The 16,684-nt window shown below is 45.6% G+C and overlaps 1 protein-coding gene and 1 long non-coding RNA gene across 3 annotated transcripts in view; one reads left to right on the top strand and one right to left on the bottom strand.

Annotated features, from left to right (window-relative positions):
• Positions 1-16,684, top strand: part of LOC147706618 (cell adhesion molecule CEACAM4-like) — a 107,512-nt gene that overhangs the window by 36,662 nt on the left and 54,166 nt on the right. For both annotated transcript variants that reach the window (XM_086933110.1, XM_086933109.1), the window contains 2 exons: positions 9,657-9,722; positions 16,488-16,625. In XM_086933110.1, the coding sequence (XP_086789236.1) occupies positions 9,657-9,722; positions 16,488-16,625 (204 nt within the window). The remainder of the gene's footprint in view (positions 1-9,656; positions 9,723-16,487; positions 16,626-16,684) is intronic.
• Positions 1-16,684, bottom strand: part of LOC147706619 (uncharacterized) — a 187,018-nt gene that overhangs the window by 117,576 nt on the left and 52,758 nt on the right. The window contains exon 2 of the long non-coding RNA XR_015297680.1: positions 16,468-16,596. This is a non-coding gene — a long non-coding RNA (uncharacterized LOC147706619). The remainder of the gene's footprint in view (positions 1-16,467; positions 16,597-16,684) is intronic.

Below are 16,684 nucleotides of genomic sequence, written 5' to 3'. Positions count from 1 at the left end.
TGTTTATTGAATCAACGTGATTCGTATATAGAATATATGTCAATCAATCAATTAATCCATCAATAAAACCGTATTGTGGACTTGATGAGGGAGAGGATCAGCTGGATGCTGTCGGCATAGAAGACAATGTTGAGTCCGTGGTTCCTGGCTATGGCTGAGATCGGGCCATATAGATGTTGAAGAGGGTGGGTCTCAGGGAGGAGCCCTGGGGGACTTTACAGCCAATCTCTGTGAGCTCTGAAAGGAACGGAGGTGTTATGACTCGATGTGTTATACGGGTGAGTGAGGAGCAGATCCAGCCCAGAGTTTTGTCATGGATGATGTCGTCATGAAGTCTTGTATTTAGGGTGCGGTGGGAGACTGTGTTGAAGGCAGCGGAGGGATCGAGGAGGATGAGGACTGCTGTCTTTTCCCAGTCGAGGAGGGAGTGGATGTCATTGGTGGCAGGGAGTTATTGCAGCAACAAGTGTTGTAATGATCAAGAGACAGAAGCAGATTAAAGTTATAAGAAGTATCAGGACAGTGAACAATACAGAAGGTTCCACATCATGCTAAAAAAACCTATATATGCAGGCATGTGTAATATTATAACATTCTGGAATACTCCTACTATGCAAACCCTAACCTATGTGTCTCGGGTGTATGTGCCAAGAATCAATTTACTGAATAATCCAACCCCATTACCAGGTGGTCAAGAATGTAGGACCCCATCTTGGTCACAAGCTGGACACCCCTCAAAATGATGCTAGACAGTTGCTGTGCAAAAACATCAGCCCGTAGAGACCTCTAGATGTCAGAAGAAGTGTCTCCTCTGTCTGTACCCGGAAGCAGAAATTTATTTATAGAAAAAGGCATCCGTGCCTTGGGCTGAGAGGGCGAATAGGCTGCCATTGTTTATGTGCTACAGATAGTTTTGTCACCATATTGACGAAAGTAACAAACATTTGCAAAACTTATGAGTAGGCCTCGTATAAAGGAAAAACGATTGTGTTCTTGCGAAGTTGACTCGTATAAGCAAGGTTGATGCTTCCAGGGCACTAAACGAGTGTCACAAGTGTGTGCCAAAAGTCAATTTGACAAGTGAAGACCTTTTAGGTGGCACACTGTGAGTGTTCCCTCTGGCAGCTTCTTGCTTCTGTTCCCACCTTTATAATAAGGCACAGGTGCAGATGCCAAGGGATTCCCTCATTTGCAAGGGGACACCCACTGGTGATAGTGCTATATATCTGTTTTACAGAATGGGCCGTACAAGCGTATGTGCCCCTTTTGTAATACCAAAGAGCTCCGGGGAGTGCAAAGCAGGTGCACATGCCTGTTGTGCTCCCGGGGCACTTTCTATAATATGGCCCCAGTTATTCACTATCATGTTTGAGTAGTCGAGAGTGCTGGTACCATGACTGATGAGTGATAATGTCTTTAAGTCACTATCTTGACTCGTGGCAGTGGCGATTTGTTCCAATGAAATGGCAGCTGATGTACTCGATTTCACAATGAAATTTATGTAGGCTTCAGTTGTCTTGAGAAATAGTCCATTGGTTTTTTATCTTTTCCTGGACGATGCACCATTGTGTAGTTTTACAGTTGTAATCTTAGACCTCAATGTTCAATGCAATGAGGCACCTTAGCTTTTGGGTTGCCAAAGATGGTCACAAGTGTGAAAGGATTTCCATATAAGAATATATTAAAATGTTCACAAGACCACACACTAATAAACTTTCTTTCTCAGGTTATGAATAAGTAGGTTCAGTTTGGGACAAACCTATGCTGGAATATGCTACACTATGCCTTCGAGCATGCTGCTGACTGCTTTGCTGTGCAAAGATGACACCTAACCCAACTGGGCTAGTGTCAATAGCCTCTGTTTAAAGCTTTGGATCAAAGTATGCAATTTCAGTGGCTTTCTATATTCCTTGTTTGATTTTCTTGATGCTTTGCTCACTCTCTCGTGACCAATGAAATGAAACACTCTTTTTCATTAAGCCTCTTAAGAGAGCACTTACAGTGGCGAGTGGCCATGCCAAGGTATGAATGTAAAATGGAAATGTCTTGTAGGGAACTGGCCGTTGACAGCGCTTGCACTCTAGCTGGACCGCCCCCATCAGAAAAGATATGGCCAAAGAATTTTAACTTGTTTTATGGCACTCACATTTATCGGCATTCAAAGATAAACCTGCATCAGATAGTAAACGACATACTTGCGTGAGAGCTTTGTCACGTTCCTTCTGTGTAGCTCCAAAAATCAATATGTCATCACTATAATTGAAAGCATTCACGACAGGCTGTATGATGCATGGAATTACTTCTAGGAAGAGCTCTGCTGCAGATGACACACAAAAACTAAGTTTCAGTCACCGAGCAGTAGTGCATCCGTTTTTCGGTTACAAAATGGCCACCACCCCACCATTGCTTGGAGACCCTTTTGCCTTCATGTGCAGCTAAATAAATCCCTCCTTCACAATTATCCAGCCTCGGGTGAAATATTATCATCTTTCTATAAATAAACTGCAGCATGAAGATAATGAATTATATTCATTAGAAAAATACTTGACCCTACTTGGTCCCGAATAAGGACTGATCTTAATTGGTGAAATTAATTAGTTAACACATGGTTTTAGAGCCTGACTGCCCTTTATTATCATTTCTGATGCATTTAAAAATACAACTTCCCTTTTAGCTCATATAGGGGTTTAAAACCTTAGCTGTATTTCAGTGACCTTCCAAAACTCAAAAAAGAAAAGTAAGTCTATGAGTTTGTTAAATAAAAATGTAGAAACAGCAGAACTGTGTACATAATCTAAAATATTTTGTCCCCCAAGGTGTTAGGCCCTAACCTGTCATGTAGCACCTAGGACCCCCCAGGACCTGCACATTTTGGTTGACCTAAACTGGGGGCTTGGTGTGAAGACAGACTCTGGACACCCCCAGAGGATGAGTCAGCTGTTAGACCCGCTAGCTCTGCAGTGCCACTACCACCCCCTGCACTATACAGTGTGGTAGGTAGTTTCTGGCAACCACTGAACATGACAACCCTGATTCCTCAGGTATCGTGGAAACAATATGGTATCTTTCGCTCAGTCACTTATGCTTGCTTTTCTCGGAGTACACAGAATGAAGAATGGTATGGTTTCAATAAGTATTTATTGGTCAAGCTTCCGTCTAGTATAAAACATGTTGGCAGCGACAATTAAAAGTCAGGAGCAGACAAACGTAATCGCTAGTACCAAATTCATAAAAAGTAGATACATTTCTAACATAGTGCTAATAAGATGAATAAAAATATATAACATAAATCAATAGCCTTGGCGTACTCCGTATTCTACCTAACCGTGCCTTATTTAGAGGTGTAGGTGAAGCATGTATGTATAAGTGCTAGGACATATCCTGATGGAACCTAATGGAGCAAAGAATTCCCAGGGGAAGTGCTAACACCTCACCTGATGGTTCTGAATAAAGGACCCCTTCTCTTCATTGAGCATGGCACCCCACAAGAGATGTCAGGTCTCTGCCTGTCGAAGGATAAGCCTGTAGAGTCTCGTAACAGCCTGGAAGGAATTCTTCGTCTGTCTTGGTAAGGATGAGTGAGAGTCAGTCAGTCAGTCAAACAAAACTTTATTTGATTTGTTAAAACCTTAAAAGTACATTCCACATTCCGTGATAAGAGAAAGGACAACAGCAAAACATGGTAATATTCAGCAGGAAAAAGAGCAGCAGCATAACAAGATAATATTAAAACCACAATTACACCTCAAGATACTTAAAAATTAACTTCTGTTGTTCCTTTTAAAACGGAGTATTATAACATTTATTTGTTAAAATCGCTAAAATGTCCTATATATACCTTCTTCAAAATGCAGTTTTTACTACTATTATCCCTTAGTATCTCTACCTTTATTCAGGGATAAGGGCTACACTATACATGTTCTTCTGCGCATTTGAGGAACCACCTAACTTTGTTCATATATTTCCCCAACGCGCAGGCTATATCTAAAGTCTCCATTTCCACCAAAAGAGTGGCAGCTTGCATTCTGTGCGTAATCTTATATTTTTTTAAAATCGGACATAAAAACTCCTTTCGAAAGTCTAAAAATCTCGTACAATCTAATAAAATATGTAACATATCACAGGTGGTTCCTAAAGTGCAAGTGCATTTCCCATTACTTCCTATCATTAAATTTCGAACCCCGTTATTTGCATAGCATGGGTTTATGCCAATTCGCATTTTCAGGACTTCTCGCCTCAGACTATGGCTAGGTAACCGGTCCACGTAAGGGAAGTGTTGACTGCTCTCCCAAGCCACTTTCATGTGTGCTACCGAGGTCTTTTGAGCAAGGTATTCCCGGTCATAACTACGGGACATATTGACCCCCTGAGTCTTTAATTCTTTTTTCCCAAATATTATGGGGTCTTGCGGCAAACATACCTTCAAATCTAGCACCCCATAAGCCTTGCTTATTGAGGCTCTTACCTCTTTTGCCCAGGGGAGCTCACTATTGATAATTTCCTCCTTAGCCCATTGGGAGATTTTAGCAATTTCCCCTACTCCCAACCGCTGCCAGAAGCGTACAAGGCTCATACAAACTGTAATAGCCCAGGAGGTTATTCCCAGCTCCAGTCGTGCTGCCTGCACCATAGAAACAATGTTGTTTCTGTCCAAGTGTCCCAAAGACGGGAACTTAAAAGTGTTTCGGCACTCCGTTAAATAGGATCTCCAACCACTAGCATAGTCTTATTTATTATTTCTTGCCAATACGAGTTGACAAAAGAGTCAGAATCTGTTCGTAAAACGAAAATGGGGGCATATTAGCAAGAACCTCGCTAAAATTATCGCCGTTATAGCGGCAGGAAACTGCTGCTAAAAAGGCAATAATGGGCTTGCTAATGTGTGTTATAGAATTCCAATATTAGCCCAGGTTAGATGTGAAGGACATCTAACCTGGGCTTCTATTGGAATTCTATAACACATATTAGCAAGCCCCTTATCGCCGTTTTAGCAGCAGTTTCCTGCCGCTATAACGGCGATAATTTTAACAAGGTTCTTGCTAATATGCCCCTTAGACATTTTAGAAATGTGGATTGTCTCACCAGAGTTTGACTTATCAGGCCAAACTTTAGTCTGTCATTGAGACTGTTCTAGGGAGAAGGGCAGTAAATTCATACCTATTGTCACTTGGCAAGATTCCAGGACAAGTTCTCTTATGATGAAAGTTTGCATGGGGACAGTTTGAACAAGTGGATGAAGAAGTATGTTTTCTTTAAAAAAACATTAATTTCCGCGGCTTCCAGGTGCCAATTGTTGTGGAGGGCTAGGTCGGGCGCCATCTTGAGTGAGGCCCGGACCCTGCGGGACCCGAGTTAGCGGTCCAGCTGAGGGAGGGGCTTGGTCTATAAGTAGATTTGGTGTTCGGGGGCCTGGGCGTTTGTTTGGGGTGGTGGCAGCACCTCGATATCCCGCTTTGAAGGCGAGCAGATTGCGAGGGCTCTCCTCTGCTCTAACTTGTACCCCACTGTAATACCGAGTCCTTTATAAAATTACATGCAATTGATTTTAAAAATTGTGGTGTAGTAATTGTGTCCTTTTATATCTTTTAAAAACCTTTTGTGCTCTGTGATCCGGTCCCCCTGTGCCCCGTTCCACCGCGGCTTCCAGGTGCCGATTGTTGTGGAGGGCTAGGTTGGGCGCCATCTTGAGTGAGGCCCGGACCCTGCGGGACCCGAGTTAGCGGTCCAGCTGAGGGAGGGGCTTGGTCTATAAGTAGTTATGCACTTTAAGACGTGCAGCCGGCGCACCGACTGCCGAAGGAGCGCCAAAGGAGGGCCTGTCTGTGCCCGTCCGTGTCCCGGACGTGCCCAGTGCCAGCCCTCCTGTCGGTGTACCTCGGATGCCTTTTAACTCCAATGTTCTGTACTCCCACGACCGCCTCATTGCACTGAATGTCATGAACTGTATGTGCAATAACTCTTGGGAAGTGACAGACAGTGCATCTCGGGTATGTCATGTGTGTAATTTCCGCTTCCAACCCACTCTAAATCACCATGCTCGAGGTCATGTAGACTCCTCACTCATTAGAGCAGGTTTGATTAATGCTAGGTCACTGGTCAAGCATGCTGCAGATATTTTTGAACTGTTGCTTGAGAATCAGTTGGACCTACTTTTCATTACTGAAACCTGGCTTAGTGACACATGTGCCCCAACAGTCGAGCTTGCCATCCCACGGGGTTTTAAAATCACAAGGATGGATCGCCCGCTTGGCAGAGGAGGCGGTATTGCTGCGGTCTATAGGGAGCAATGGGTTCTTTCCCACGACCCCCATGATCAGCTGGCTGACGCCGAGGTGCTCCACTTCTCCCTAGCATTTAATTCTCATCTTACCGTAGGAGGTACACTGGTACACTTACCTTTTTCCTAGGACAGGTTGAGCTATTGCTTGTGCTGGATTATGGGTCAAAGCGCCAGGATGCCCTTGGTGGTGACAGGCTGCGCTATATAAGTATACCACAATACAATACAATACAAGTGTACCGGCCTGGAGGTCATTCTCCAAAGCTACCACTTAAAGAGCTTTCTAAGGTTGTCTAAGACCACTTAAATCACCATAAGGGATGTAAGGATTAGTGCCGGGTGCTACACTTCCGTAAGGTTATAATCCCACGGGCATTAAGATACTCAAGGTATCTCCTTTTGGGGGATTTTAACATCCATGTTGATAGCCTGGATTCTCCGGAGGCCGTTCGCCTAAACGAAGCTCTTTCCATGGCCCAGCTCAAACAGTGGGTTGTGGCACCCACTCACATGGGAGGTCACGTCCTAGATTTGGTCTGATATTGCCATGGCCTGTCCTGAGATAGTGACTTGGTCCGACCATAACGGTGATGGATCAAGCCCTGCTCTTTGGACTGGGTAAGAGTGGTCTGCTTAATTCAGACACTCTGTTCATCACCACCCCCTTTTCTTAATCATTTTGGTCCGACCATAAGCTGATTAGGTTTTCCTGGTCCCTGGCTATTGCCATGGAGAGCGGTCCCCAAGTTGCGCACGCACAGAAGATCAATTTAGATATCCTGTCAGATTGCCTATCTGCTACCCGTCCACAACTACCTTTAGAAATTCAGACGGCAGTTAGCGCTTTTAATACATGGGTCGACAATGGGACCGCTGCCTCCGTAAACAAAGGCGGGGTCCGTAGACTTCGTACTACCCCCTCCAAACCCTGGTTTTCACACACTCTTCGTGAACTTAAATCGGGTTGCAAGAAACTCGAACGGGTATGGAGACAAGCATATCTGCCTGAGGCAAAGAAGGATCTACGGGTGGCGCAAAAAAAGTACTATGCGGCCATCAGATCTGCCAAGAGCTGTTACTATGCAGGACGAATTAATAAAGCTAATAACAACAGCAAGGACATTTTTTCAATCGTAAAAAGCTTTGTTTCACCATGTGCCGCACAACCTTTGCTGCCTTCATCTGAGCAATGATGCGAAGAGCTTTCGGTGTTTTTTGTTGATAAAATTGCCAAAATTCAGGATGACCTGCTCCCTGTCTGTAACAGCTTTCCCTCCCCCCCCTGTATTTCCCCCCTCTACGGTGCCAGAACCTGCAGAACAGTTTGCTAACTTTGCTCTGTCCTCTAAATCTGACATCATCGCTGTCCTTGCGGCCTTGAAATCGGGATCCCCCTCTGACCCCTGCCCTGCTAGAGTCCTCGGGGGACTAGCGGAAACAGTGGAAAATGAGGTCACTCAAATTATTAACCTTTCCTTTCTCACCTCAACCGTCCCGGCTTGTTGGAAGCAAGCAAAATTGCTTCCACTTTTGAAAAAAACCGGGCTGGATTCTGCCGTTCCCTCCAACTATCGGCCTATATCATTACTGCCAGCTCGAGCCAAAATTTGCGAGAAGATCGCTTTTAAACAGCTGGACAATTTTGTCGAATCCTCTCAGGCACTACACCCAGCACAGTCAGGATTCAGGGCTGCTTACAGTACTGAAACAGCCCTAGTTGAAATTTCTGAGGCTATCCGGGAGTGTTTGGACGGAGGTGGCAGAGCGGTTCTGATTTTATTAGACCTCTCTTCCGCCTTCAACACGGTACCCCACTCCCTCCTACTTACCAGATTAGCCACTATTGGCATTACCGGCCATGCACTTGACTGGCTGACATCTTTTTTAGATAATAGGACTCAACAAGTCTGGATGCCTCCCTTCACTTCTTCCCCAAAGAAACTCGCTACTGGAGTCCCACAGGGCTCCACCTTAAGCCCCTTGCTTTTTAACGTTTATCTTACCCCATTAATTTACTTAGCAGAACAGCTATGGGCAAAAATTATGGCCTACGCCGACGATACCCAACTTCTGTTTACCTGGCCTAAGAACAATTTGGATACGTCGGCGGCCCAACTTTGCCTATCATCGGTTTTCCGATGGCTAGCACTTGCTCAGTTAAAATGTAACGAAGGCAAGTCCGAGGTTCTGTTGTATGGCTCCTTCCCTGATAATTTTAGCGACCTTCTTTGGCCCACTGATTTGCCCTGTCCAAAATCTATTGGCGGCCCAGCTAAAAACCTGGGAGTCTGGTTTGGAAATGACATCAAATTTGAGGATCACATAAAAACGTACGCGGGTCTGTTTCTCTACTCTGAAAACCCTACGTAAATTTTTTCCCCTCCTCCCCAGAGAGGCTAAAGAGACAGTTACACGCGCTCTAATACTCTCCCGTTTAGATTACGCGAATGGCCTGCTTTGCGGGCTACCGGCCTATTTGATCCACCGTGTTCAGGTCATACAAAATGCAGCGGTAAGACTCCTGTTCAACATTCCCAAGAGTTCCAGTGTTCGCCTCCTACTTCGCAGCCTCCACTGGCTCCCAGTTGCTCATAGGATCATGTTTAAAACTCTTGTCCTCTCCTACCGCGCTGTTCATCAAATTGGCCCTGTCTACTTGAGGAAAAGGTTCACTCTCTATGTTCCTAACCGATTCCTCCGATCTGCCAATCAGTGCCAACTGTCTGTGCCTAAATTTAAGTACTGTAGATTAGGCGGCCAATCCATCGCAGTCAGAGCCGCAAAAGCCTGGAATGCTCTCCCCCTCCACATTAAAACAGCGCCCACCATCATGGCTTTTAAGAAAGGACTGAAAACCCAGCTGTTTAACATCACTCTGTAAACCACCTTTCTTCTGTCCTTCCACGTACCCTACGCTCTGCTCTCACCTTCCCGCGCCAGGATACTGTTCTTAGTAATAGAGCGCGCTACAAAAGCCTTTATATCATTATCATATCATTTCCCAGGTGAGCAGATAATGACACATTCTTGCCGAATCTGGTGCTGCCACAGTAGATGATTGGTGATGGGACCCATTGTGACTCCCTTGTTTGACAAACCATACACCTGAACCTTAAAGACTCCTTATCTATGATTACTTCTTGAGGAAGGTTTTCAGTATGTCATTGACACAACTGTTGCAGATGTTAATCAGAACTGTTAGGTTGGATATAGACTAGAACCTTTAGTTGGGCCAAAAATGACTGATGGAAAGAAGGAATGTTTTTTGTGGAGCAGGGAAATTGTTTCCAAGGATAAGAAATCAGAGGGCCTGGTGATGCACTTCACAATTAAGTGCTCAAAGGATTTATAGAATGAATTTGTGATTGCTTTGTAGCGCCTGAAGCTGGTGGAAATAACATCCGGACCTCCACTCCGATGATCGTCTTTATTCCGGAGAGAGGTAGGTCAGAGTGAAGTTTGGAGTGAATTACTTGTGTAACAAGGGTTGTGTGTTGCATGTTATATGTGATTGTCATCGGTGAAGCATGAATTTCATGTCTCCTTTAGTCACTTGATAAGCACTGAGATGTACCTGTTAGTATGAGGAGCAGCACCCAACACCCCAAAATTTAGGCACTCAGAAATTCAGATCATCCCAAATTTTACCTTTAGTGATTCCACTTCAATCCTCAATCTATCAATAAAGAACCTCATCCTCATTATCACACCTAATATTAATCTAGCCAAGTATAAATAAATAACTGGGTACATTCAGTAACTGAGTTCTAGATCAGGAATAGTTAAAGGGTTTTACTACAAAATCTCAAAATCAAAGGGTACAGAGAAATGCAAAATATGCTGTGAAGTCTCAAATGCACAATACATAGTCAGAAATCCAATTATTCTAAGTCCCAAATGAACAGCTAAATTATAAGTGGAGAGGACAGAGTCCCTGTTAGAAAAAGAAAGTCATCTCATTATAATTGATATAATCACAAAGGAAACCAACAGCATCTCCGGCAGAAGGGAAAGGCCTCCCAATAAATAGACATAGCCCCTACTAGACAGGAACGTCTTCTGGCTCACCTAAAAAAGTAAGTTTTTTAGGTGGGGGGGGGGGGGGGGGGGCTGACTTTGCCCCCCCCCACTACCCACCGTCCAAACCCTTTATTGGCTATTTGGGGTATTTCATTCTTAGGCCCTCATACCTTTTGAGTCCGCATAAGGTATCCATGCCTGTAGGAAAGTAGACTCTGCTTTTATGGTTACCCCCACTTTTCGCCTGGTGTTATGCTGTTTCTGACTAGTCTGACTTTGACCCTGCTAATCAGGACCCACGCCTCTGTGCTTTCTCCCCTAAATGAGTTATGGTGAGTACTTAGGTATATCCCAGATTGGTCATTGGTGTATCCTTATAAGTCCCTAGTACATGGTACCGAGGTATTCAGGCATAGTTACCCCAGGGGTCCCACATGGGGTGAAGCATGTATTATGCCACCCATGAGAGACCAATCAAACTGTGACTACAGGCCCTACAAGTTGGAATTATATAAGTATAACAATATCGCCCTGAGGAAGCCCCAGGCCTGCTTGCCGCTTAGGGGTGAAACACGTGTTGGCTGTTCACTCTGATGTGCTAATAAACACGTTCTGCACCAACTCATGTGATTTTATTGGAATTATTCCAAAGAAGAAAAGATTAAAATCTTCAAGCCCTAGCACAACCTTCTCTATTCTCTATTTAAACAAGGGGGTAAGGGGTGTCCCCCTGCTGAGGGCTGAAATTCAATCAGATTGGTAGCTCATTAAAATTGGTTATTAAGGATTTGTGACCTTGTTACCTCTTCAACCTGTGCTACTGAGGCCTGCCAATGCAGCCTGTGTGAGCTGGTGCTAGCACCACTTACGGTAGATATAGATTTTCCTATATCTAGGAACCCCACTTAAAACCTATAAGTCACCCATAAAGCAGTCCTTTTAATCCTGTAGGCAGGGCGCTCAGTTCTAAGTGTGAGGGTGCCTCTGCATGAGCGGGACAACCCTATAAATTTCGTAGTCCATTTTCCCGGGTTGTAAGTGCATCAGCCATTATGATATGTAGAGGGGCCATGCGTCATTACGCAATGACCATCTCTAAACTGGCAGTAATGAACCCTGTCATGTTTGGTATCAAACATGTTGGAATCATATCTCCCACACCGTGAACGATGTGGGATTTATGATTTCAGGCACTGTAAAGCTCCTCTGTAAGGCCCGCAGTGATCCCGGTACCAGCCTTCCAGACCAGACAGCGACCAGAGACATGTTTCTGCCCTTCTGCTGCTGAGACAAGCATGAGCAGGGGAAGGCTTAACAATAGATATCCTGTCACATGGAGGTGTGACCACCTCGCAGATGTGATTTAGTGTGTTGGGGCAGGGTGGGGATGCATACCATCCCCACTCAGACTGCTTGAAGAGCACACTTGGTGCCCTCCTTGCATACTCCAGTTCAAACCAGTTCTGAGAGCCGTTGACTCCCACTCTGGCGTGAAACTGGAGAAAGGACATGGGTGTACCCTGCCCACTGTCCAGCCCCTCCTCTGGGTGGGATCCCTTAATCGTCCCAAACCATCCCAAACCGTCCCAAACCTGATCTGACAGCACTTCTGCTTCGACCGTCCGGGCACTCTGGACATCGTCTGCTGCAAAGTCTGTGCCTGTGCTTCAAATAGGATCCTCCCAAGGCTTGTGGCCATCCAAGACACCTGAAGGAATCTTTCTTGAAGTGAAGGAGTCACTTCCCTGCATCTGCAGGCACCAAAACTAATCTGACCAGTCTGCTGATCCTGGGCTCCCACTGACTCAGAAAGGCTCAGCAACACAGGTGGTGGCTCTTCAACTCCGTTAAGGCCTGCACTGTCTTCTCACTGAGTTTGAGGCCAGTATCCGTTGTTAGAACTGCAGGAACTGAACCAATTTGCATCATGTTAACTTGTCATTGCAAATGCTTATTGGCTCTCTTCCTCAAAGATCTTTGGGCTCCAAGTAGCCTCAACCTCAATAATCTCCTGTGACCAAGATATTCCTCCTCACCACATCTCTTGCACTGTGGACCTGTGTCTTTGTCAAACTGCTCGAGGTCTTCTTGTGACTCCGGTGACTCCATCCTGGTGGTCCTCTTGAGGGTCTCCTTTGATTCCAGTGGGATCCCATGATTGCTCGGGCCATCTCTGACTCCCCTGCTTGTTGTGAGTCTCTTGGACCTTGCTGATCCCAACACTGCACCTTTTTTCGCTTGTCAAATTTTTTGCAGTTGCCAAGGCTTGTTGGTGTTCCAGACGGACACCGACCCCTCAACTCTCGACATCTGATGTGAGTCAGCTTGTGAACAGCTCCTGGTGTTCCATAGCATTGCCTGGTCCACACAGCCGCAGCTCCAAGGACACAGTCAACTCTCCTGCCCCACCCGATATCTGTGGGCATTTGTCATCCATGCCTCCTGGTCACTTCTGAGTGGCAAGAACTCTCTCCCTCTGCTTGCAGGTACTGCTTATCGTGAACCCACCTATGGTTTCCACCTGACACTTTCCAGCGGCATCTTCCTGAAATCCTCCATTGAGTTTGACAGCGGTTTCGACGCCACTTCGCATCTATGCACCCGGCTTCCCTGATGTAGGTGTCCTGGTTCCTAGGGTATCCATGGGTTGGGTGGCTCCTCAACGTTTTGTCTTCCATTGGGATTCTTCATGGACCACTGGGAAGGGTCCTTCTTTAAAATTGTAACAGCGACTTACCCATTTACTTGAATTGAGCATGCGGTCATGTTCCCACACTGCACACAGCCTCCGTGGGGTTCTGGTTACTTACCTTAGGTTGTTCCTTGGGTCCCCAGCACTTCTACATCTTCTGGGTATAGTCTTGACTTGAGTCGTGGTTCTCATTCCACTATTTTAGTATATGGATTGGTCTCCCCCTTGCGACCACTGTGTATTTGTGCTACTTACCTGTTTTATTTGCAAAGTATTGTGTGCATTGTGTAATTCACCGGGTTGGAGATGTTTGTATGTGTCAGTGAGTTTCTTATAAGAAATATCTATTTTCATAAATACATTGTGTGGTTCTTTTTAATTTAATCCATAAAAGTAAGATTACTTTCTGATAAAACAAGCTGCCTTGCACTCCTTCTGGACTAAGCCTGGAGGCTATTCTCCAAAGCTACCACTTAAAGAGCTTTCTAAGGTTGTCTAAGACCACTTAAATCACCATAAGGGATGTAAGGATTAGTGCCGGGTGCTACACTTCCGTAAGTGAGCACCAAAACTAAGCCAGCCTCCTATACTAGTCTGCAGTGATTGAGATTCAAGACTGCATTGTTTTACCAGCTAATCATGGTGTGGAATAATTGAAAAACAATCACAAATATTAACCACATATAATACAGCTTAGAATAAGTATGTTTGTCGGACTTGGCCCTTTTCCCAAAATGTTCCGCTTTTCACCCCCCTATTTTAGGATTTCTCCCCCATGGTGAAGAAATGTGAAGGCCATGTGTGGAGTGAGATGTCAAGTGTAATGTAATGCAATGGCGTGTGCACTGTTTAACCCCCATAGTAGAAATGCACCTTTGTAAAATGTCACTTATAAAATGGACGCCGTTTCTGTCTGCTTGTGCTGCCTGACTGAGGTGGGTTAGCGGTCTAGTGTTTGAAGTGACAAGATGCTCTATATTCCCCACAGTGACAGTTGAGGCTGGAACTGCCAGGGACCTTCTAGAAGCTTCCAGCCTTTCTGGTATTTGTAGAGCAGTAGAGATGCCATGTGCTCAGACTGAAGGTGCCCTGGATTGAGAGGGGACACTCTGTCATGAGGTGCCGCCGCATGGGCCTGTGTGCTGGCCCCTGAGCCCATCTGTACCCCTCCACTGTCCACAGGGCCAGGGAGAGCCCGCTGCTGGAGTTCAGGCTGCTGTACCAGGAGGAGTGCCACGCTACAGGGGATGACGGTTCCGAGGAGCTGCTGTCCTGAACTGATGAGTACCCACTGACTGCTGACCTGGCCTTGCACTGCCTGCCGCTCTCCTGCCCTAGCGCCTCGTGAGCGCTACACCTGGGCCCTGACTGCTCCCTTGCGCCTGGAAAAGGAGAGCACTTTATCTGACTGCCAAGGAGCACCTTTGACTGCGCCCAGAAGGAGGTGAGGAGCGCAACCTGTTGTCCCTGAGTCTGCTGGAGGGACCTAGCGCCTAGTGAGCCGTCCATGTGGACTACCTGTACCCTCCCCCTGCCTGCACTCTAGCGCTGTACTGCCCAAGCGCTATATGTAGATGGCCAGTGAGAAGAGAGGAGCGTGGGCCCTATGTCCTTAGGTGGAACCCTTAATCTGTGGCAGCTACCTAGCGCCTCGTGAGCGCTATTTTCGCATTGCTAGTGAGGAGCGCTACCTGTCGTCCCTGAAGCCCTGGTGGGATTGAGCACATCATAAGCGCTATATTCAGGGTGCATGGGGAAGAGGAGCTGAGGCCTGCAGCGCTGTGCTGTCAAAGCGTTATATTTCAATTCCCCTGCATTTGTGCTGCATTGTGGTGCTGCCGGAGTGCCTCATTTGCATTGACTGTGCTCTGCTTGCTGCCAAGTTGCTACAACTGTGCCCAGAAGAAGAGGAGCAGACGTCTGCAGCGCCGGGATTCTAAAGCGCTACGAGGGAATCCCGACGTGTAGGATTCGCCCCTGCCTGCTTGGTTGACGGAGGGCAGCTTCAACATTGTGGGGCACTCTTAATTGCAGAGTCCAGAAGAGGGACTCCATTTTCCCCAGACACTGTGGCGCCAAAGGCTAACCTGCAAGGCTGATGGCACTTATAATGGCTACCGCTTTCCCTCAATGACTGATGGCTGTTAATGTTTTATGCCCCCTACTAATGTGACTTACACTAATGTGCCTAATGGGTTTTTCCTAAGGTTGATGCCCCTGAGCTCCCAGGATTTTGCCCAACGCAGGGTGGGACTTATGTTAGGACTCAGTCCCCTGCTCCTGATTTGATTCCTAATGCATTCATGCTCCTGATACCTACTGCATAAGATTATGCAGGATTTATGCTAATGTATGTGCGGCAAATGTGTTGTTGTTTCCCCTAGTGTGCGCGTTGGTGCATCTGTGCCTAAAGCTCTTAAGGCCACAGGTGGATGCCTAGGAGGATCCCTGATGTTGATGCTGAACGCCTATGTTCCCAGGTGGGCAGGGCTGAAGTTTCTATGCCATTTTAATGCACACTGTGTTTCCTGCCTAGTGTTTTGTGCCAAATAACAATGCTTTGTTTCTTTATTACAGCCTTGACACGGATGGACTTCCCTTTTTCCTTTATTCTCTATCTTTGCGTAATGGTTCTGGCAGCGGCCCGATTGGCCCTGTCCTGTACATAATCTCCATTCTATATATTGCCCTGGTGCCAGATGGGGCAGCATTGTGACTATTGTGTTTACTATTGCATATTTGACCCAATACAAAAGGTATTATTTTTCATCTAATCTGGTGTGGTCTCTTTTTGGAGTGTGCCTTGCGTGTCGCCTGTGTGTACTGCGTGGATACTTCACACATGTCCCCAGGAGTTTGGCCTGCCCGCTCTGCACCATGCTACCCCCGTAGAATTGGCTACCCCATTTCTAACAATGTTCTACTGAACTTAGAATTGAGTAGTTAAGAGTCTGGCACAACCCTATTCATAATTCATGCATATTTAGGAAATTTACAATGACATAATTTAGTCTTCATCTGCAAAGCTGCATAGGCAAATATGCATATATAGAAAGGGTTGGAGGGGACAAGTAACAGGAGTGAAGAGAAAACATCATCCATATTAAATAAAATAGACATTTCATCAAAATGTGGCAACAAAGTACATTAATAAACACACTGCTATACTTTATATTAAACTAATTTCAAGTGTGTTCATCTGAGGTTATTATTACCAGATTGGACTCATTATTAAATTCATTATTCAGAAACATTTTCCCTAATAATGCAAATCCTAAAACCATTTCAACAGTCACAATTTGACAAATTATATACTGCTGTTGAGAAGTGACGATAACCAGCTCAGAACCTTTAATCCAAAATACTTGTGTGTTTAAAGAATCGCTTAGACCTTTTCGTCTCTACTCCTTTTTCTATTCCTCTTTTTTCTATGTTTAACCGCATCTGACAAGAGCTGGACGAGCCTGACACTCACAGGTTGTCTCTCTTCTTCAGGGGCTCCTCCTGCTTCAGATGTCTCCTGTTCTTGTTGGCGGGTCACCTTGGCGGTGGCTTCAGGGATGCTTCTCGGTTCTGTTGTCGCTGTCCTTGGTGTGGTTCTCTTCTATGAGAGACGCGCAAAGAAAGCAAAAGGTAAGAGTCTATTCAAAGTCCCATTTCAAAGTTTAAAGCAGTGAAAAAGCAGGTGCGAT

The sequence above is a fragment of the Lissotriton vulgaris genome, chromosome 7, assembly GCF_964263255.1.
Source record: "Lissotriton vulgaris chromosome 7, aLisVul1.2, whole genome shotgun sequence".
Taxonomy (NCBI): domain Eukaryota; kingdom Metazoa; phylum Chordata; class Amphibia; order Caudata; family Salamandridae; genus Lissotriton; species Lissotriton vulgaris.
This window is presented reverse-complemented; position numbering and strand designations above follow the sequence as displayed.